This window comes from Culicoides brevitarsis, chromosome 2, assembly GCF_036172545.1.
Source record: "Culicoides brevitarsis isolate CSIRO-B50_1 chromosome 2, AGI_CSIRO_Cbre_v1, whole genome shotgun sequence".
NCBI lineage: Eukaryota > Metazoa > Arthropoda > Insecta > Diptera > Ceratopogonidae > Culicoides > Culicoides brevitarsis.
This window is the reverse complement of record NC_087086.1, coordinates 30,681,971-30,702,636: the sequence shown is the minus strand read 5'-3', so window position 1 is coordinate 30,702,636 and position 20,666 is coordinate 30,681,971. Positions and strand designations below refer to the sequence as shown.

The 20,666-nt window shown below is 32.9% G+C and overlaps 5 protein-coding genes across 6 annotated transcripts; 3 read left to right on the top strand and 2 right to left on the bottom strand.

Annotated features, from left to right (window-relative positions):
• Positions 1–59: 59 nt before the first annotated feature.
• LOC134828931 (zinc finger protein 778-like) lies at positions 60–3,545 on the top strand. Its single transcript, XM_063841921.1, has 4 exons — positions 60–262; positions 503–790; positions 2,174–2,424; positions 3,499–3,545. The coding sequence occupies exons 1-4, from the start codon at positions 60–62 to the stop codon at positions 3,543–3,545; spliced, it is 789 nt and encodes a 262-aa protein (XP_063697991.1).
• Positions 3,546–7,448: 3,903 nt separating this feature from the next.
• Positions 7,449–9,402, bottom strand: LOC134832195 (SET and MYND domain-containing protein 4-like). Its single transcript, XM_063846152.1, has 2 exons — positions 8,715–9,402; positions 7,449–8,657 (listed from the first exon to the last, which is right to left on the bottom strand). Exons 1-2 carry the CDS (start codon positions 9,337–9,339, stop codon positions 7,543–7,545), a joined length of 1,740 nt encoding a protein of 579 aa, XP_063702222.1. The 5' UTR covers positions 9,340–9,402; the 3' UTR covers positions 7,449–7,542.
• Positions 9,403–12,206: 2,804 nt separating this feature from the next.
• LOC134828930 (SET and MYND domain-containing protein 4-like) lies at positions 12,207–14,107 on the top strand. Its single transcript, XM_063841920.1, has 2 exons — positions 12,207–12,858; positions 12,918–14,107. Exons 1-2 carry the CDS (start codon positions 12,207–12,209, stop codon positions 14,015–14,017), a joined length of 1,752 nt encoding a protein of 583 aa, XP_063697990.1. The 3' UTR covers positions 14,018–14,107.
• A 1,190-nt stretch (positions 14,108–15,297) lies between these two features.
• On the top strand, positions 15,298–18,128 carry LOC134832190 (cullin-1). The gene is made up of 2 exons (XM_063846137.1): positions 15,298–15,385; positions 15,616–18,128. Exons 1-2 carry the CDS (start codon positions 15,324–15,326, stop codon positions 18,014–18,016), a joined length of 2,463 nt encoding a protein of 820 aa, XP_063702207.1. The 5' UTR covers positions 15,298–15,323; the 3' UTR covers positions 18,017–18,128.
• LOC134832201 (N-alpha-acetyltransferase 60) lies at positions 18,125–20,659 on the bottom strand. Of its 2 annotated transcripts, XM_063846158.1 has the most exons (4): positions 20,492–20,659; positions 19,995–20,422; positions 19,813–19,939; positions 18,125–18,250 (listed from the first exon to the last, which is right to left on the bottom strand). In XM_063846158.1, the coding sequence occupies exons 1-4, from the start codon at positions 20,500–20,502 to the stop codon at positions 18,241–18,243; spliced, it is 576 nt and encodes a 191-aa protein (XP_063702228.1). In that variant the 5' UTR covers positions 20,503–20,659; the 3' UTR covers positions 18,125–18,240. The 2 variants fall into 2 exon arrangements, with proteins under 2 accessions (XP_063702228.1, XP_063702227.1); XM_063846157.1 differs by lacking the exon at positions 18,125–18,250 and having other exon boundaries at positions 19,483–19,939.
• Between the last annotated feature and the right edge of the window lie 7 nt (positions 20,660–20,666).

Below are 20,666 nucleotides of genomic sequence, written 5' to 3'. Positions count from 1 at the left end.
AGAGTTCAGAAGAGTTTAAAAAATCAAACAAAAATAATCAAAATATAATTTTAAAAAAAATGCCGAGAAAAACGTTTTGTGACATTTGCAATCGTTCTTTCACAAAGAAAAGCAGCTTAGAGGCGCACATGGAAATTCATTTGAGCGATCTCATCAAAGATTATCCAGACAGTCAAAAATGCAAACACTGCCCGAGATTCATCTTAAAAGAAAACATGCGAAAACACTGTTTAGAGCATCACAAAATGCGAAAATGTGAAGAGTGTGGAAAATGTTTCTACAATAAAGAACCATATTACAAACACATAAAAATGCACAAAGAACCGAGATTTTTCTGTGACCTTTGTGGATTTAAAGCTTTTGTTAAAAGAAGTTTAGAGAGACACATGAACCACATTCATCTTAAAAACATCAAAAAGTCAAAATGTGAAATTTGTAAAAAATATATTTCAATCCATTGGATGAAATCTCACATCCGGACTGTTCATGAAAAAATTTTCAGACATTCGTGTGTCGTTTGTAAAGTTGGATTTCAAACTGCAACGACACTACGAGATCATCTAGCAATCAAACATTTGGGACAAGAACCTCACAAATGCAAAATTTGTGGAATAAGCGTTTTTAGTAAAAGTTCCTTGAATGAACACATTAAAGCGGTGCATGAGAAAGTTATTGCCGCTACATGTAAAAAATGTGGAAAAACGTTTGGATACAGAGCTGGGTACAATGCTCATTTGAAAACGCACGAAAAGAAGCCATTTAGTTGCACTGTCGACAAATGTCCTCAAAGGTATGCGACAGAAAAGGGTTTGAAGAAACATCTTTCAAGACCTCACCAAAAGTTTGATTGTGATCAGTGTGAAAAATCTTACGACCGAAAAGGAAGTTTGGATAACCATAAAAAATACAAACATTGAGACAAGTTGAATTTTGGAAAAGATTTTAATTCTAACAATTCTAAGATTTTTTATTCAGATCTTCCAAGACAGAATTGAGTTTAAGTTCATCAATAAAGAGAGTATAAAGGCTTTTGCTCTTTGAGGTATCTAAGTGCATCATGGGTGTGGTTTACTGTCTTTAAGCATTCGAATGTTTTCAATGTAAATATGTACAATACAACCAGGACTTTAATTTATACAATAATTGACATTAATTAAAGGGACTTGATTACTAACTAATCATAACATCTTATACATAGAACTTAACAAATAGTAGATTTTTTCTTATTTGGCGACATTAATTTCATTATTGGACTACATTATTGGAACTACTTCAACACTAATATCACAGCTCATGGCTCTTCTCTCATTTGGCGGTTCGTGTGTGGCGCAACAGACAGTTGACATTTTGTGGAGTTTGACGACAGATAGACATGAAACGAAACATAATAAAACGATAAACAGCCAAAGCGCGCCAGAAATTCAAAAAAATTTATTTTTGACTCACCTACTGAGCCAACTCCAGTCGGCGATTGAAGTTGTCGGTGAGTTTCTGTAGGAACTCTTGGATGGTTTCTATTTCCGCCATCTCGTGAAGAATTACTCTGGGCAATGTAAATATGTAGTAATGGGAAAATGCTTGCCTTCAATGAATAAATTCTGAAATAATCTTAATACGTCTTAATACTTCTCTTTTTTTAAATTAAATTTTCGCTATTTCGTCTTTGTCAATTCCTTAAACGTTTCTGTTTCCTTCAATAATTTTTCATTTTTCGCCATCATTGATTGGCGCATGAGTCACATGAGAAACCTCGATACCATAAACCTCAAAGTCGTCCCTATATAAAGAAAACTTTTGTCGGTTTTACCAACAGAACACGACAAAAGGTCAAACTAAGCAAATCAATGGCGACTGAAAATAAATTTATTTGTGATTTCTGTCAAAAATCTTATAAATTTAAACACAATCTGCAAACACACATGGAAATTCATTTCAGTGAATTGATTAAAGATCATCCTGACAGCAGAAAATGCAAACATTGCTACAAATTCATCATGAAAGCCGATTGGAGGGATCATTATTTAAAATATCACAAGCAACAAAAATGTGAGGATTGTGCAAAAGTTTTTTTCAACAAAGACTCTTTTCGTTTTCACCAAAAAACTCACAAAAAATTTAAATTTACTTGTGATTTGTGTGGATTGAAAACTATTCAAAAACAAAATTTAAATAGACACATCGAATCAATTCATTTAAACAATGTCCATCGAACAAAATGCGATTTTTGTCACAAAATGGTAGTGACTCATCATTTAAAGGAACACATTCAGCATGTGCACGAAAAAATCTTTAATTTCAAGTGTGACATTTGCCAAAAAGGATTTCGGACAACAACAAAACTGCGAGAACACCTCATGGTGAAGCATTTAGAACAGAAGCTTTATGTCAGTTGTTCAAGTTGTCAGTTGACATTCTCAAATAAAGGTAACTTGGGAAGGCACATAAAAATTGTACCTACATGAAAGAATTTTTATCGTCAAATGTGAGAAGTGTGAAAAAACTTTTCGAGATTCTAATCACTACAAAATACATTTGAAACAGCATGAAAAGAAGCCATTTAACTGCAGCTTGTGTTCCCGAATGTTTCCTTCTGAAACAGCTTTGAAAAAACATCTCGCAAAACCTCATAAAAAGTTTGATTGTAATCAATGTGAAAAATCTTACGATCTCAAAAATAGTTTGAATCAACATATAAAGAAGAAACATTTTAACCCTCAAGTGTAGGTACTAAAAATATTTGTATGAATAAAAATCTTTAAGAAATTCAATTTTCTGGTTTTCTTTTGATTCAAATCTAATTTTCTATTGATTTATAATTTTTTACCTTTTTTCTTTAAATATGTAAATTTTTTAGACCTTTTTAATTTTTTTTTCAAATTTTTTATTTTAATTTTTTTATTTTAATTTCACTCAACATTTAATTATTTTTTTTAATTTCACCGATTTTTACAGAACTTTCCAAATCTTGAAACAATTTTCCTTGTTCATAATGTTAGATTTTGCCCCAATGCATGCTCATTTTGAGTGACTGACAGAAATAGAAGATTTTCATTCAAAACATATTTAAAAATCCACAACAATTCACAGAAATTTGAGATTAAAACAAAGAAAAATCGATTATTCTTGATGAAAAATTATCCACAACGTTAGAAAAAATAAAATTATCAAAATTATTCCAATTCCAATGCTCATGATCATCAATTTAGTTTTTTCATGTTTCCGATTGACTTTTGTCATCCTGATTTTTCTTATATCTCTGTTGGCCATCTCTATATCATACGAGCTGAGCTCTATATTGCTCTTATAGAGAATTTGATGTTCTATCAAAGTACTCTGATTATCCTGCAAATGAGTCAAAAATTTAACTTCTTCACTGTTTATTAAAATCAGCTTTTTTTTGAGTTCCTCCTTTGGACCCAAACCAGTTTCTCTGAGGATAAAGTCCACAGTTTCATTTGAATTTTCGTTCGACAATATCCAAAATAATTCTTGTTTTAGCCTCTCAGTTTGCTGTTCGCAAGTATGGACCAAGAGATATTCCTTAGATTCATGTTTGCGATATTTTACTTTGGTTTTTTCTTTATAAATAAAATTGCTGTTCAGTCTATCATCCTCTTTTCGGATATAAATTAATATGGGATATTTTTTGGTAATATTGTATGAATGTCCATAGAAATTTTCATTTTGCACAGAAACAAATTTGAATTCCATAATTTTATTTTCGACATCACAAATGATAAATCCTCGAAAATGTCGTTCTTTGTCGTAAATGTCACATTCACATTCTCTGTTGTCAAATATGTGTGGCAAAAATGCAATAATTTTCATTTTGAAATCATCAGCGCTAAAATATTTTAAACAAGTTTCAGGACTGTCGATATCAATGAGGCTTTTGGAATTTAGTAAAGAACATTTTCCTTTGAACTGTTCAGCATCTGCTAAAAAAGCAAGATAAATAATGATAAAAATTTTGATGAACATCTTGTTAGATTGAAAATTTGACCGACATTGAAAGATTTTTTATTAGAAATCACTGAGTTTCAAAAAAATATTGTTTGTCTAACAATTTTTGATAAAATTATCGAATTAAAATTGAATTAGAGTTTCAACATCAAATATGATGACATAAAAATTACTTAATTGAAAAATTGACTTACTCAAACATCGATACTAATCAGAGCCTAGAAAAAGGAAACGCAATTGTTTCATTCGTTGTAATTTTGCCCTCAGATTAATTTTGAGTTTCCTTTATCTGTTTTCCTTTTCCTTTTTTTATTTTTAATGAAAATTCATTTAATCTAGTTACAATTTAGGACAAAATTATTAAATAACCAGCAAAACAATTCAATTTAGGGTGAAACTCGATTACTTCTGATGAAATAGCTATTCACTTGCAACAAGACTAAAACCAATAAAATTATCAAACCAACACGAACACAGACATCCATGTATGTTGCAATAACTTCTAATGTCTTTTCATTGTTTCCTATATCTTCAAAAATTTGCTTCGAGCCTATCGAGAAGGGTTTATTTCTTTCGATGGGCAAAATTTTAATTTTTTCACTTTTTCCAAAAATAATTTTTTCCGTGATATTCGGTAATTGTCCCAATCCAGTGTCATTAAGCATTAATTTCCACATTTCAGTTGAATTTCCATTGGATAACATCCAAAATCTCAGTATGAACTGATCTTCAGTCATCTGAAAGCAACTGTAGACCAAAAGGTATTCGCCATTTTCGTTTTTATAATATTTTACACCAATCTTCGCTTCTACCAATTTTTTTTGAGCCCGAATGTTTCCATATTTTTTTATTTCAAATTGAAATGCAGAGTTTTTGGTAAATCCATATTCATGTCCTTTATAATTTTGATTTTCCACTAAAACAAATATAAATTCCATCATTTTTGCATTTAATTTGATGACGCCTTGAAATTTGGCCTGTTTTTCTTCCTTGTGATTAAATTTCCAAACATTAAGTTCTCCGTCATCTGGCATTTGTCCAAATATTTGCATTTTGAAGTTGTTAGAATTGAAATATTTTTGAAAAATTTTCGGTTTGTCGATATCCATGAGTTTTGGGGAGTCCAGAGAAGGACATTTGCCATTTAGAGTTACAGAATTTACTGTAAGAGCAAGTGAATGCAAGATAAAAATTTCAGGGTACATCTTTTTTGATTCCAAACTTGACGAAAAATGAAAGTTTTTTACTAAATATCACAGAATTTGGTGGAAAAATTTATTTCTTTTTAACAGTTTTCCAGGAAAGCATTGAATTATTTTTTTGAATATATTATAGCAAGAAACAAATATTCCCAAAGGAATTCAGACAGTTATTTTAGTTTTGAAAAAAACGATTATTTTTTTTTGTTTCTTTTTTTCACTTTAATGTTCATTAAGGCGTATAATCTACTATGTTGAGTTGGAACCCTACGTGATATTTCCAATATCCAATGACTGAAAGTTTTTGAAGAAAATAACTTAAGCTGCAATAAACTATATAACTTAAACGCGTGAACGGGGACGTGTATTGAGTAACGAATGTGCGATGACGAGTTCGACAACCTTATTGACGATTAAAACATCGTATTCAATGAACGGCAATAAAGGAAGAATCTCACTTTTTCAGTGCCCCATACTACTGCACATCGAGAGAATGTCACGAGATTTTCAAATCTAATAGATCAGAAAAAGCATGTCTTTATGGAGATCCCTTGCCAAGACGCTAAGTGTATCGATATTCAGAAATTTTAATCTGTTTTCATATGAAGATAATGTGAAAGTATCATTTCGCCAGCTAAGATTTCTTAGACCAAACAGCAGAAATTGTTTTTGTACAGATTCACCTAAAAAAAAAAGTTATACAATTCACATCAAAGCTTAAAACAATTTACTTACTTACTTAAATTTAGGGTGAAACTCGATTAGTTATGATGAAATAGCTGATCAATTGCCACAAGACCATAACCAAGAAAATTATCAAACCAACTCCAACACAGAAATCTATGTATGATAAAACATTTTTTAAATTACTACGATCGCTGTCTTCTGTTTCATTTTCAAAGTTTTCAGAATTTTCTATATCTTCAAAAATTTGCTTTGATCCTCCAGAAAATGGTTCGTTCCTATTGCTAGTTATAATTTTAATTTTTTCACTTTTTCCAAAAATAATTTTTTCCGTGACTTTCGGTAATTCTCCAAATCCGGTGTCATTAAGCATTGAATTCCACATTTCAGTTGAATTTCCATTCGATAACATCCAAAATCTCAGTATGAACTGATCTTCAGTCATCTGAAGGCAACTGTAAACCAACAGATATTCTCCAATTTCGTTTTTGTAATATTTTATACCGACACTTCCTTCCATCTTGTAATGCATAAAGAGATAATTATCCTGTTCATAATTTTTTAATATGTCGATAATAAAATATACAGCAGAACTTTTGGTTAGTCCATAACAATATCCTTTATAAAATTCCTTTTCATCTCTAACGAATGTAAGTTCCATTACATTGTCATTACACATGATGACTCCTCGGAATTTAGTCGGTTCATCGTTTTTGTGAAGAGACTTCCAAGCAATTAATTCATCGGAATCTGGCAGATGTCCCAATATTTGCATTGTAAAGTTGTTGGAATTAAAAAATTTTTGAAATACTTCGGGTTTGTTGATGTCTATGAGTTTTGGGGAGTCCAGAGAAGGACATTTGCCATTAAAATCCGTAAGAACTTCACCAATGGCAAGTAAAGAAGAGATTAAAATTTCAATGTACATCTTTTTTTTTTGTTCCAAACTTGACGAGAAACGTACAAAAAATGAAAGTAATAATCAATTTCTAATAGTTTTCGAGGAAACTATTAACTTATTTTTGAATCCCCAAGAGATCTTAGAAAAGTGTTTTCGATTTTTGGTTGGTTTATGAGTCATCAATGTCATTATTTTTTAATTAAATAAAGTTACGACTCAACATAAATTGGAGGATTATACCCATATTATACCACATTTTTTGCCTTTTTAAGGTGAAACTCGATTACCTCTGATGAAATAGCTGATCAATTGCAACAAGATCAGAAACAACAAAAGTTTACTTTTTCCTATTGGATTTTTTTAAAGTGGAGCATCGGACTTTATTTTTGATTTTCAAGAGTAAAAAAAAATTAAAAAATTTTTTAAAAACATTTTTAAACAAACTTTTTTAGGCAAACATGTTTTGGTCTTTTGCGAGGTCTTTTGGTTAAAAATTTATCTAAATTGATAACTATTATGAAACGATTTTTTCAATTAATTGTACAATTTTTTTCAAATGATTTTTTTATGTAAAATTAATTCTTATACTCACCTAAAACATTGATTTTTGTCCCATGTAAACTTGACGCAGTAAAAAAACTTCAAAGAGATTCGCCAACCAGAATTCGAATTATTTCTTTAAAAATTTATACAGATTTTGACCTGTTTTAATAGAAATATTAAATTTATTTAGAAAAACACAAAAAAAGTTTAAAAATTTCGATTTTTTTTCGAAAACATTCATCACAAATTGACCTAAACGTGTTTTAATTGCAGATGTAAAGGACGTCCAAACATCACGGTCCACAATGCCTGCATGAACACATCTTCCGACGAATATAATTCAAACGACGACACCTTCTTGTCATACTGAATGAGATACTTTTTGTACTCCTTCAACTTTTTCTTCGCAAATTCCTTGTCATAATTCTGCATCTGATGCAAATCATTGATAACTTTTTCCGCAAAACTTTGGTTTTTTGGCGTCGGCATTTGTTCTAGCAGCGGAAAATCATTCCGACATGCCTTGCATTTGCATTCGAAACGATACTGCGACTTGAGTTTCCTTTGTCTCTTTTGCAAATTCGCATGTCCGTGATGCACATCTTTATCGTAACAATCGAAAAGTTGCTCGCCCGCTTTGATAACTCGCTTCGCTACAATCCGAATCACGGATTTATCGAAAATTTTACCCACATTTGGCACGCACGAGTGATTGAAAAGACTTGCCAACGCAAATATCGCACTTCCATATTGAGCCAAGTTACCGGAAGCGAGTCCTAAACTGTGCGCATTCACGATTGTGCTTTGAAAAAAGTGAAAAAGCAGGTCGAGGAAGATGTCTTGTGTCTCCTTCGTCTTTAAAAGGAACGGCAGGAACGTGTGTTTGCTGAGTAAATGCCAGGCCCGGGCACATTCTCGTGCATATTGGTAAAGTTCTGCAGAAGTCGCCTTCGTTTCGTTCGTCGAAAGCGAGTAAATTGCACGAAAATGATTTTTTTCCGTCAATTTTGCGTAATTTACTTCGAAAACTTCGTTTTTGTTCGCGATTTCTTTCATCAATTTGCCCAAATCATGCGGATCGTCGAATAAAGTGAGAGATTGCAATGCTGCTCGAAGTGCTGTTTCAATTTGATTGAAATTAGAATTCGTACCGATGTCGAAAATTCCATCAATTATGGGGCATTCGTACTTGTGCCAACGTTTATGTGCGATTTCGTGACATTTTTGGGAGCAAAACATGGCTTTGGTACATCGACTACATGGAAAAACGTTCATGTAGCATTGATCCAAGCAATTTGCGCATCGAGTGTGAACCGCATCTTTCACCAAATGTTTCGCATAAGGCTTTTCAATGAGGATAACATCGCCTAAAAAATTAATTTTCATCATTTTTTAGGATTTTTATTAAGAAAAATTGAATTTACCTGGTTTTAATTCGCGTTTTGTGTACACATGACGTCCAAAAGCAGCGGATTTTCCCAATTCTATGCCTTCAGCAATGCAAGGATTGCTTTTCTTCGCAGGGTAAGTCATCCGCAAAGGAGCATATTCCTTATCAAACTTCTCTTGACTGTCAATTCCCTCTTCAATAGCCTTCAAACACTCCTTTTTACGCAATTCCAACTTTTTTTTGAACTTTTCCGGGTAATTATTTGCTTCAGCGAACTCGATATTTTGCAAACAAAGCTTGTAAAATCCAGAATTCAAGAAAACAGCAGCCCGATTCGCATATCCGATGCCCAAATTTTCCGAATTCATTGGAGCTAAGCAGATACTTTGGTTGTAACACTCGAGAGCTTGAACATAATCTCGCTGTTTGAAGTACCGATTTCCCAAATTTCGAGCGTTGATGGATGCTGCATCGTTTTTCGCTTGGAAAATTGTCGATCCGGAAGGTAAGTCATTAGTATCTTGTAGTTCTTTCAAACAAAAACGGATTTTTGATGCGCCAGTTTTGTGCTCCTCGAACTCTTTTGGGGCTTTTACGTTGCCAAATGGACAGAAATGGCCAAACATGCGGCTAAAAACATCAAAATCGTCGAAACTCATGCTGCTTATTCTATTAATTCAATGAAAAATAAGGAAAAATCTCGTCCATTTGAACACCGACGCGCTTTTTGTTGATTATCGCTCATCCCAGCTTGCACCGAAGGTGAGAGGATTTTTCATTATCCCAGCCACGCAAAAAAAATCTTCAAATAAAACGTTCGTTGATCATGTCTCGCTCTTTTGTTACGTCTTCGGTGCGACGTCTTGCAAGATAAATGTCTTGTACGATGCATCACGTAGCAATTTTTACCGCATCTCGCTTCTAATCCCCTTTGGAAAGGCAGAAAAGACAAGAAAATTTGTGTTAACGACACGCAGCCAACGGCTTGTGATGAAAATTGTTAAGAAGTTAATAAAGTACTCTTTGATTGCCACTTTTTTGTGTGTTTGTGCGTCGTTGTGGCGAAAATTACTTTGTTGCTCCGTTTTATCGGCACCCACAAACTCATTACAAACGCATTTCGCACACCTGCCAATGCCATTTGATGGGTTCGCACGTTCTCACATTTCATCGTTGGTCGGCGCGTGATATTAAAAATGTGTGAAAAGCGATTTTCATTTCATTTTCGCAGAATTTGAACTTGAACGAAAAATGCCTATGGAGTTCACTAATCAACTGTTTTCACCTCAAAACAAATCAAAAGTTTAAAATTTTCATCAAAGTAATAATGAGAATAGTTTGCGAGAAACTAAATTTTGTGCCACATACTTGACATAATTAAAACTGAAGAGATAATGTGCGCCACAAGTTAGTTGCACATTATCAAGAAAAACATGCAAGTAGAAAATTTGTTGTCGCGAGAAAACAACAACAACCGCCAAGGAGACACAAAACTTCTCTAATTAAAGTTAACAAAAGCGTTCTCATTAATTTCGTAGCTTGGGTAAATGCATGTTTTTGCGGTGCAAAATACGAAGCGGCGACAGGTATGAAGGAACAAGAGTCATCTGGAAAATTTATTAATTAGTTTTAATTGTTTTGGTGAAATGTTTGTTATGAAGATGTTAAGTGACTAGAAAACTCTTTCCATTTCAACTACAAAGTTACTCGTTTTTCGTAGAACAAATTATTTCTAGAGAACATCAAATTTCAAATTAAAATATTTAATTGAATTTTCATCAAATTTTTATTTCTCATGAAATTTCTTCGTTAAAAACTCATTGCACTAAAATATGTAAATTTTATATGAACTAAAGTCACCCGTGAGCTTCGTTTCACTCATTTTTGTCAAAGCCATTTTTGTCAAATTTTGCTCCAAATGGATAAAAATTTATAAGAGGGCTCTAATTTATCATTTTTAATCATTTTATAACTCAAAACTGCTAAAAAATTGAAACTGAAAAAAAAAAAATTTTCTTTGACATAGTTTTGTTTTGAAAACTAAATCAAGAAAAAAACTAAATCAAAAACTGTGTCAAAGCAATTTTTGTCAAATCTTGCTCCAAATGGATAAAAATTTGTCAGAGGGCTCTAATTTATCATTTTTAATCATTTTATAACTCAAAACTGCCAAAAAATTGAAACTGAAAAAAAATTTTTCCTTTGACATAGTTTTGTTTTGAAAACCAAATCAAGAACAAAAAAACTGTGTCAAAAACTGTGTCAAAGCAATTTTTGTCAAATCTTGCTCCAAATGGATAAAAATTTATTAGGGGGCTCTAATTTATCATTTTTAATCATTTTATAACTCAAAACTGCCAAAAAATTGAAACTGAAAAAAAATTTTTCCTTTGACATAGTTTTGTTTTGAAAACTAAATCAAGAACAAAAAAACTGTGTCAAAAACTGTGTCAAAGCAATTTTTGTCAAATCTTGCTCCAAATGGATAAAAATTTATCAGGGGGCTCTAATTTATCATTTTTTAACTCAAAACTACTAAAAAAATGAAACTGAAAAAAAATTTTTCCTTTGACATAGTTTTGTTTTGAAAACTAAATCAAGAACAAAAAAACTGTGTCAAAAACTGTGTCAAAGCAATTTTTGTCAAATCTTGCTCCAAATGGATAAAAATTTATCAGGGGGCTCTAATTTATCATTTTTAATCATTTTATAACTCAAAACTGCCAAAAAATTGAAACTGAAAAAAAATTTTTCCTTTGACATAGTTTTGTTTTGAAAACTAAATCAAGAACAAAAAAACTGTGTCAAAAACTGTGTCAAAGCAATTTTTGTCAAATCTTGCCCCAAATGGATAAAAATTTATCAGGGGGCTCTAATTTATCATTTTTAATCATTTTATAACTCAAAACTGCCAAAAAATTGAAACTGAAAAAAAAATTTTTCCTTTGACATAGTTTTGTTTTGAAAACCAAATCAAGAACAAAAAAACTGTGTCAAAAACTGTGCCAAAGCAATTTTTGTCAAATCTTGCTCCAAATGGATAAAAAAAGGGGGCTCTAAATCATTTTTAATCATTTTATAACTCAAAACTGTGAAAAAAAATTTTTCCTTTGACATAGTTTTGTTTTGAAAACCAAATCAAGAACAAAAAAACTGTGTCAAAGCAATTTTTGTCAAATCTTGCTCCAAATGGATAAAAATTTATCAGGGGGCTCTAATTTATCATTTTTAATCATTTTTTAACTCAAAACTGCAAAAAAATTGAAACTGAAAAAAAATTTTTCCTTTGACATAGTTTTGTTTTGAAAACCAAATCAAGAACAAAAAAACTGTGTCAAAAACTGTGTCAAAGCAATTTTTGTCAAATCTTGCTCCAAATGGATAAAAATTTATCAGGGGGCTCTAATTTTTTTTTAATCATTTTTTATGGGAATAAAAAGCCTCCAAAAAACATAACCTCAAAATTTAGTTTCTGTGGCTTGTCTCTCGTTCAATTTCAATTTTCTGTAATTTAATTGACAAAAACATGGCTGCTAATTTTTTCTTGGAGCTACTGAAAGATGTAATGAGTTCTGCACTTCAAGAGGAGTTGAGGCCACAATCTGAACTTCCAAAAGAGGCTGAACCGGAAATTCCTCACAAATTCCTTTCATTGAAAGATGACGTCGCAAAAATTCGATTTTGTCTCGACAAAAAGAAGATTCCCAAGCACTCGGAAGTGTTCAAACCCAAAAATAATTCGAAGTCAGCTCAAGCACGTGCCAAGGGAAATGAATTGTACAAAAACGGCGACTTTGTGGAAGCTTTCCAAATGGTAAATTTATCGCAGCTAATTTGTCTTCCAAGCATTTTCTCAAAACGCAAAATGGGATACGCCAATCGTTCAGCGGTGTTTTTCAAGTGTGGATTCTACAAATTTTGTTTGGACAACATCCAGCTTGCTTATGACAACAATTATCCGGAAGAATTACGCGAAAAACTCGAAACGCGTCGCTTGGATTGCATAAAAATGCTCGAAAAAGGCGTGGATAGCGAGGAAAAATACGAAAAAGAACGTATTCCATTGAAATTGAGTCATCCAGCTGACAAAAACATCCCAATGATGATTAAGGGACTCGAATTGGCACAAAACGAGCAATATGGAAGATTCGTTCGTACCAATCGTGACTTAAATCCAGGTAATTTTTTTAATTTTTATCAAAAATTTCGCAGTTTAACATAAAATTTTCTTTTACAGGTGACATTTTGTTGATCGAAAATGCTTTTACCTCAACTCCAATGCCCGAAAAACAATTTCATCTGTGCGACAATTGTCTTGATGACAAAAGTTTGAACCTTTTACCTTGCGAAAAGTGTACCGGAGTGATGTTTTGCTCCAAAAAATGTCAATTAGAAGCTGAAAAACGCTTCCACAAGTACGAATGTCCCATAATTGATGCTCTGTCGCCGTTGACTTATTCAGCATCTGCTAAACCAGCCACTGTTGCAACTCGTGCTGCCCTGAAATCGCTCACAATGTTCGAAAATTTCGAAGATTTGCAAAAACTCGTAGCTGAAATCGGAAATAAGAATGAAGTTTTCAACGTGGATTACAAAAATTTGTCCGAAGAACAATATTTTCGTGCTTTATTCTCGATTCCGACAAATATTTCACGGAATTCTCGAGTATCATTCGACATCGCCAACTGCTGTGCTGAAATTTGGATCTTATTGAGTCATTTTACGGATTTGCCAAAAATTCTCGACTCGCGTGAAAAGCAAGATTTCTTCCTAAAATTGTTGTATCGCCTTTTTTACGTGACTCCAACGATACTTGGTCAAGAAAACTTGTACGGAAACGGAATTTTTGGTCTTTCGGAGATGATAAATCACTCATGTGCCCCAAATATCTACAGAATTTTCAATCAAGGGACCTCTGCTGTCGTCGCCATCCAATCAATTAAAGCGGGAGAACAAATTTTCGACTGTTACCATTCATCGCTCAATCATTTGTTCGAACATTTGGAGGTTCGTCAGGAAACATTGCGAACTGTGCACTTTTTTGAATGCAAATGTGAAGCTTGTACCAAAAATTATCCGATGCAATTAGATTTAATGGGACGTGGTGACATGCGATTTTACAGAAAGCAAACGCAAGATTATGAAGAATGTGCGGAGAACGATGAAATTGACGTCAAAAATGCCAAAATGAAGCTTGTTGAGTACAAAAGACTTCTCAAAAAGTACGAGAAGAACCGTCCATCCAGTGATTTGATGCTTTGTCAGGCTTTTGTTACCCATGTAACAGCTAGATTGGTTTTTGGTCGTGATATTTGTCAAAAGTTGAAGGCAGTTTAAATGTTGATTTTTTTTTTAGTTTTTTGAACAATCTGTGGATGTTTAATTGATAAAATTGTCAATTTGAAATAATTTTCAAAGAAAATTTGAATAAATTCTTGATTTATCTGAAACTTTTGTGGCTCTGGAAAATACAAGAGATCCAAATTCCCGAGAAATTTAAAAAAAAAATCGGGAAAAATATTAATTTTAAGTGCAAAATTTCAAGTTTTTAGAATTTTTATTCAAAAATGTTCAAATTATCAAAAAAATTTTGAAAAAAATTCTGAATTTTGATCATTTTACGAAATAAGTATTAAAAATTTAAGTTTCTAATTGAAATTTATATTTAAAAAACAAATTAGGCCGCTTGAAAATTGAAAATAATTTTAATTCCAAAATTTTTGTTGCTCCAAATTTTTTTTCAAATTAAAAATTGATTTAAGATCATTTTAAGTTAAAAATTGCAAAAAAATAAAAAAAATTTTAAAAAATAACTTTCATAAAAAATGAAAAAAAAAATTCAGTAATTTTTGGTCATTAAAAATATTTTAGTTGTTTTAAGAAATTTCATTAAGATTTGATTTTCAAAACAAAAATTTTAAGTTAAAAATTTAAACAAAAAAAATTCATAAAAATACCTGTCAAAAATTTTGAAAAATAATTTTTTTGAAAAAATTTTTAGAGAAGGAATTTTATTTTGCCCCATTGGATTTTTAACTTTTAAAATGGGGCATCGGACTTTATTTTTGATTTTCGTTCTTAAAATAAGAATTTTAAATTAAATTTAATTAATTAATTTTCAATGTTTGTTCTAAAAATATGAAGCTCTGATCGAAAATTTAACTTTTGTGTTGAAAACTTGAATTTTTGATTATATTTGATAGAAAATTTTAATTTTTTTCAAAATTTTTATCGGAAATTATTAAAATTTTATTTAAAATTCTCATTTTGGGCCAAAATTAAATTTTTCTGATCGAAATTGAATTAAAAATTTAAATTTTTAGAATAAAAAAAATTTTTTTATTTTTTTCGAAATTTTTTAAAATTTCATCGAAAATTATTAAAATTTTATTTTTGTGTTGAATTTTTGATGAAAATTTGATTAAACGTTTTAATTTTTATTCTAAAAATTTTGATTTTTTATTAAATTTTAATCAGAAAAATTTAATTTTTGCCCAATAACCGCCAAATTTATTTGAAAAAAATCATCAAATACTCGTTCTTGACATCTTTAGTGAGGAGTAAGAACGAGTGAAGGTGTCGAAAAATGCACACTTTTGACAAAACTAACGGAGGTGGTCAAAAGTGAGAACAACCAAACTCAATGAAAATTTGCTTCTCATCTTATTTAACAAAAATCATCTCCAGAATCGCCAGAAATAGAGTGTAAGTATGCAAAATCGCTGCACGAGTGACCCAAATTGAAGAAAACTGCGTTCATTTGTGGCCTGCAGTAAAGGCAACGAGGAAATATCGATTTCAATTTCCTCAAAAGTTTCACCATTGTTTGTCATTACGCATACACAAAGAACGCAGGCAGCAACTAACTTCCTTGTTTCGTCGAAAAAAAAAACTTTTTCCCCATCTAATTTGCGTCGCATTTCGTGTCATTGCAGAAAAAAATCGAATCCTTGGCTCAAATTTTGTGTGCAGCGTAGAAAGAGGGCAAAAATGTCGTTGAGCAGAAGCCAGCAGAGCAATGTCGGATCGACGGGACTGAAATCAGTGATTAACTTGGAGGAAATTTGGTCGGATTTGGAGTCGGGCATCAAGCAGGTGTACGAAAACAAGCGAAATTTGGGAATTCCGCGCTACATGGAGCTGTATACGCACGTCTACAACTACTGCACGAGTGTGCACCAGCAACCCACAACGGTTCGCATGACAGCCTCGACCAAAGTCAGCAAAAAATCGAGCACGACAAATTTGTCGTCGGGCGGCGCGCAACTCGTCGGTCAGGAGTTGTACAAGCGTCTGAAGAACTTCCTCGAAACGTATCTCACAAAGTTGCAGGGACAGGGGGTCGACTTGATGGACGAGGAAGTGCTCAATTTTTACACAAAACAATGGGAGGAATACCAGTTTTCGAGTAAAGTCTTGAACGGCGTCTGCAGCTACTTGAATCGGCATTGGGTGCGTCGCGAATGCGAGGAAGGACGCAAAGATATCTACGAAATTTACCAGCTGGCACTCGTGACATGGCGCATGCATCTGTTCCGCAACCTCAACACACAAGTGACGAACGCCGTCTTGAAACTCATCGAAAAGGAGCGAAATGGCGAAACGATTAACTCGCGTTTGGTCTCTGGCGTCATCAATTGTTACGTCGAACTGGGTTTGAACGAAGAAGACCCGAATGCCCGCGGACAGAATTTGAGTGTTTACAAGGCGCACTTTGAAGATCTCTTTATCCAGGACACGGAAACGTTCTATACGCGCGAAAGTGTCGACTTTTTGCGCGAAAATCCCGTCACCGAGTACATGAAACGTGTCGAACAGCGTCTCGCCGAGGAAAATAAACGTGTTGAGGTCTATTTGCATCGCAGCACATTGGAACGCGTATTGAAACGATGCGAAGAAGTGTTGATTAAAAATCATTTGGACTCGTTCCGGACCGAATTTCAAAATCTCCTTAACCAAGATCGGAATTCTGACTTGCAACGCATGTACGATTTGGTGTCGCGCATCACAAATGGCCTGAATGACTTGAAAAAAATCCTGGAGCAGCACATTCATCAAATGGGCTCGGAGGCAATTGCCAAATGTGACGAATCGGCGTCGAGCGATCCGAAAGTTTACGTGCTGACGATCCTCGAGGTGCACAAAAAGTACAATGGCTTGGTGTGCGAGGCCTTTAAGAATGACAGTGGCTTTGTAGCTGCCTTGGATAAGGCATGCGGGAAATTTATCAACCAGAATGCCGTGACGATTGCCAGTCAAAGTGCGACAAAGTCGCCCGAATTGCTGGCCAAGTATTGTGATATCCTGTTGAAAAAATCGAGCAAAAACCCGGAAGAAGCGGAGCTCGAGGACACACTGAACCAGGTGATGGTCGTTTTCAAGTACATCGAGGACAAGGATGTGTTCCAGAAGTTTTACTCGAAAATGTTGGCGAAGCGTTTGTGTCAACACATGTCCGCCAGCGACGATGCCGAAGAGTCTATGATCTCAAAGTTGAAGGGGGCATGCGGTTTCGAGTACACGAGCAAGTTGCAACGCATGTTCTTGGATATCGGGGTCAGTAAGGGACTTAACGAAGAGTACAAAGAATTCCTGCGCAAAAATAATCTCCCCAACGAGATCGATTTCAACATTTTGGTCCTTTCCTCCGGCTCGTGGCCCTTCACACAAAGTCACACGTTCCGCCCGCCCAAAGAGCTCGCGCAATCCGTGCAACGCTTCAACGACTTTTACATCGTACGTCATTCGGGACGCAAACTCAACTGGCTCTACAACATGTGTCGCGGCGAAATTATCACCAACTTCGCCAAACAACGGTACACATTGCAGGCAAGCACTTTCCAGATGGCCGTTTTGCTGCAATACAACGAACAACTCACCTGGAGCGTGCAACAACTCATCGAAGGCACCAACATCAATCCGGAGAGTCTGATTCAGGTACTGAGCATCCTCATCAAGGTGAAGTTGCTCAAGTGCCCCGACGAGGAAAATCTCCAAACGACAAGCGTCATCGAGCTCAATACCGACTTCAAGAACAAGAAACTCCGGATTCCCATCAATTTCCCGCTGAAAACCGAGCAAAAGATCGAACAGGAATCCACGCATCGCAACATCGAGGAAGACCGCAAGATTCTCATCCAGGCGGCGATCGTGCGTGTTATGAAGATGCGCAAAATGCTGAACCACACGCAACTCGTAACGGAGGTATTGTCGCAGCTTTCGTCGCGATTTAAGCCCAAAATACAGGTCATCAAGAAGTGCATCGATATTCTCATCGAGAAGGAGTATTTGGAACGCATGGAAGGCCAAAAGGACACGTACAGTTACTTAGCTTAATTTTTTTTTTCTTTAGTGAAACTCACTTAGATCCGTATTCGTATATATATATATATTTAGACAAAACTCTCCAAGTTTATTTTTTCGATTAAATCTTTGTTTTTTATAGCCACTTTCCTTTTTTATTATTTTTTTTTGTATTGTTATCTCTCACAATTGTTGCTTTTTTCGGAAAATCACAAAAATAAACACCTGCTTCGGTTTTTCCTTTCTCTTCATCTTCTCTAAACTCTGCTTTAAACATATGTGTAATAAAAATAAATATTGATTTTAATAAAAAAAATTTTTTTCTTTTCTGATTTCTCGTTTTGTCCTGTTATGTGATAGTTGCTATTTTGTGAGAAAATTGAACAAATTTTTTAAAATAATATTTGAAGGTTTTTCTTATTTTTTAAAAATTATTTCAAAGATAGGTACTTATTAAGAATTTTTTCTTTAATTTTAACTTAGGTTTTATTTTAAATTTTTGTAAATTTATTTTCTATTTTTTAAAGAAATATTTTAAAAATTTTTTCAATTTTTTTTATTCTAATTTTTTGTTTTTGAATAGTTTTTAATTTTTAGAATTCTTTTCTAATATTTTTTTAAATATTTCTTTTTTTTAACTATAGTTTTTTTTAGAAATTTTGAAAATTTAAATAATAATAATTGCTAATTTATTTCTTTTTTTTTAATTTTTCAATAATTTTTTTTAAATTTAAAAATTTTTTTAAATTACTAAATTTCGAATTTTTTTTTAAATAATTCAAAATGCTTCACAGGCTGAAAAAATAATCAAATAAAATAATTTCAATAATTTTTTAAAAATTAATAAAAAAAATTTAGTGGATATAATTTGTATAAAAAATTCAAATTTTGAAAGAATTTTGAAAATTTTTCATAATTTTATACAATAATTTTCAAATTTCGAGGGTTTTTAATGATTTTTGTTAAATTTTATTTTTAATTTTTTTTAAACAATTTTGATTTATAAAAAGTTTTTGATCGAACCCTTTTAAAAAAATTCTTATAAATTTCATTGAATTTTTAACAAAAATCACATGAAAAAATTATTTCTGTAACAAAGTTTAATATTTTTTACAAAAAAAAAAAAATATTTACAAAAAAAATTAAAAAAATTGATTAAATTTAAACTTTTAAAATTAATTTTCATTGAACTTTTCATCTTAAAAAAAATTAGACAAATTTTAACCGAAAATTGAAAATTTTCTTCTTTTTTAGATATTAGCTTCAATATATGTTTTCCTGAGAATTTTTATAAACTCAGCTAAAATTAAATCAATATAATTTTCTGATTATTTTTAACTTGAAAATTTTCTTCTAAAAAATTATTTCAAAATACTTCGCGTGAAATTTGTTCATTTTTCTCACAAAATAGCAGTAATGAATTAATTGCTTCCTTGAATTATCTAAGGTAGTATAGTTGGTAGGTAGGTAGTTAGGTAATACTGAAAACAAAACAAAAATTGTGATTTAAAACTATTCAACGGTTCAATATAACTTTGAATAATATTTGGCTTTCTCTAAAAACAAATAAAAAAATTATGCTACATTACAAATATCTCCCATGGTTGTCGTCAAAGGTCGTCTCTGTCTTAAAATCTAATAAGAAAAATATTTTTTTTTAGAGTGAATCTCAAATTTGTGCAAACTTAAATTGACTATTTTGCGTTCGGTTGTGATGCAAAACGCGTTGTATCAAGTATATAAAAGGTCTACAGAGCACGCCGTAGACGATGGATTTGATTTGGTCAAGTAGATTGACGGGGCGTCCCCCATTCAAGTAACTAACGTACAAAAATGCATCTCGTGATCGTCCCTTGATTGAGTAGTAGTAAGGCAGAAATGCGTGGTAGCGAAATTGGCGTTTCTCGTAGAAAATTATGGCGGCTTGGTTGGTGGTAAGAACATGTAGAAACAGGGCTAAAAAGAAATTTTTTCATTAAAATTAAATTTTTTTCTGTTTTTAGTGACTCACCTTTAACATTTTGCTTGTCCGTTGACGTAATAAACCTCAAAAAGGTGTCAAGCAGCAACGAGCCGATGCCTTTTCTCCGGAATTTCTTGTGAACGCCCAACGATAGGATGTAGCCCACTTCGCATCCGCTAAAAGTCGACGGCAAAATGTCGCGATCCTCCCGATTTAGTCTGTGATAAGGCTTTATCTCGCACACAATTAGCCCGATTATCGTCTTTTCGTACAGCGCAACGAGCGAATAGTACTTGGGTGTGACAATTTGTTCGTACCATTCCTTGGGGTACGAAATCGGGAACCAGTCCTGACACAATGTCTGGATCTCGGCAATGTCCTCGGGACACAGGAAGCGCAAACGGATCGCCTGCGGGTCCAGCGTTTCGCAAAAACACTCGTCGCGCGACGAATCAGCGGAGGTTGCGGCAAAGTGCCTGCAAAGTACAAAGATCAACTTTAATTTTTGGGCAATTTATGAAATTTAATTGACGAAAATTACGTACCACGAAGACATCTTTGATGTTTTTCAATTTCTTAGCTGCTAACGTGCATTGTCTTTTACATCAAAACGGCTCGAAACATGCACAAACACGAAATTCGCATGGATTTCTGCAGTAATTGAGGTAAAATATTGCGAAAAAAATAATTTTCTTGAATGTTATTGTTTTGAATTGTCCT

What these genes read in the sequence shown, in the direction of transcription:
- LOC134832195 (XM_063846152.1), bottom strand. Translation starts at nt 9,339, where the DNA reads ATGAGTTTCGACGATTTTGATGTTTTTAGCCGCATGTTTGGCCATTTC. An exon ending in AAAACGCGAATTAAAACCAG is followed by an intron (nt 8,658 to 8,714) that starts GTAAATTCAATT and finishes TTAATTTTTTAG; the next exon opens with GCGATGTTATCCTCATTGAA.
- LOC134832201 (XM_063846157.1), bottom strand. An exon ending in GGACAAGCAAAATGTTAAAG is followed by an intron (nt 19,940 to 19,994) that starts GTGAGTCACTAA and finishes ATTTCTTTTTAG; the next exon opens with CCCTGTTTCTACATGTTCTT.
- LOC134832190 (XM_063846137.1), top strand. Translation starts at nt 15,324, where the DNA reads ATGAAAATTTGCTTCTCATCTTATTTAACAAAAATCATCTCCAGAATC. An exon ending in AGAATCGCCAGAAATAGAGT is followed by an intron (nt 15,386 to 15,615) that starts GTAAGTATGCAA and finishes GTGTCATTGCAG; the next exon opens with AAAAAAATCGAATCCTTGGC.
- LOC134828931 (XM_063841921.1), top strand. Translation starts at nt 60, where the DNA reads ATGCCGAGAAAAACGTTTTGTGACATTTGCAATCGTTCTTTCACAAAG. An exon ending in GTCGACAAATGTCCTCAAAG is followed by an intron (nt 791 to 2,173) that starts GTATGCGACAGA and finishes AAATTTAAATAG; the next exon opens with ACACATCGAATCAATTCATT. An exon ending in GTTGACATTCTCAAATAAAG is followed by an intron (nt 2,425 to 3,498) that starts GTAACTTGGGAA and finishes TTCTTGTTTTAG; the next exon opens with CCTCTCAGTTTGCTGTTCGC.
- LOC134828930 (XM_063841920.1), top strand. Translation starts at nt 12,207, where the DNA reads ATGGCTGCTAATTTTTTCTTGGAGCTACTGAAAGATGTAATGAGTTCT. An exon ending in CAATCGTGACTTAAATCCAG is followed by an intron (nt 12,859 to 12,917) that starts GTAATTTTTTTA and finishes TTTCTTTTACAG; the next exon opens with GTGACATTTTGTTGATCGAA.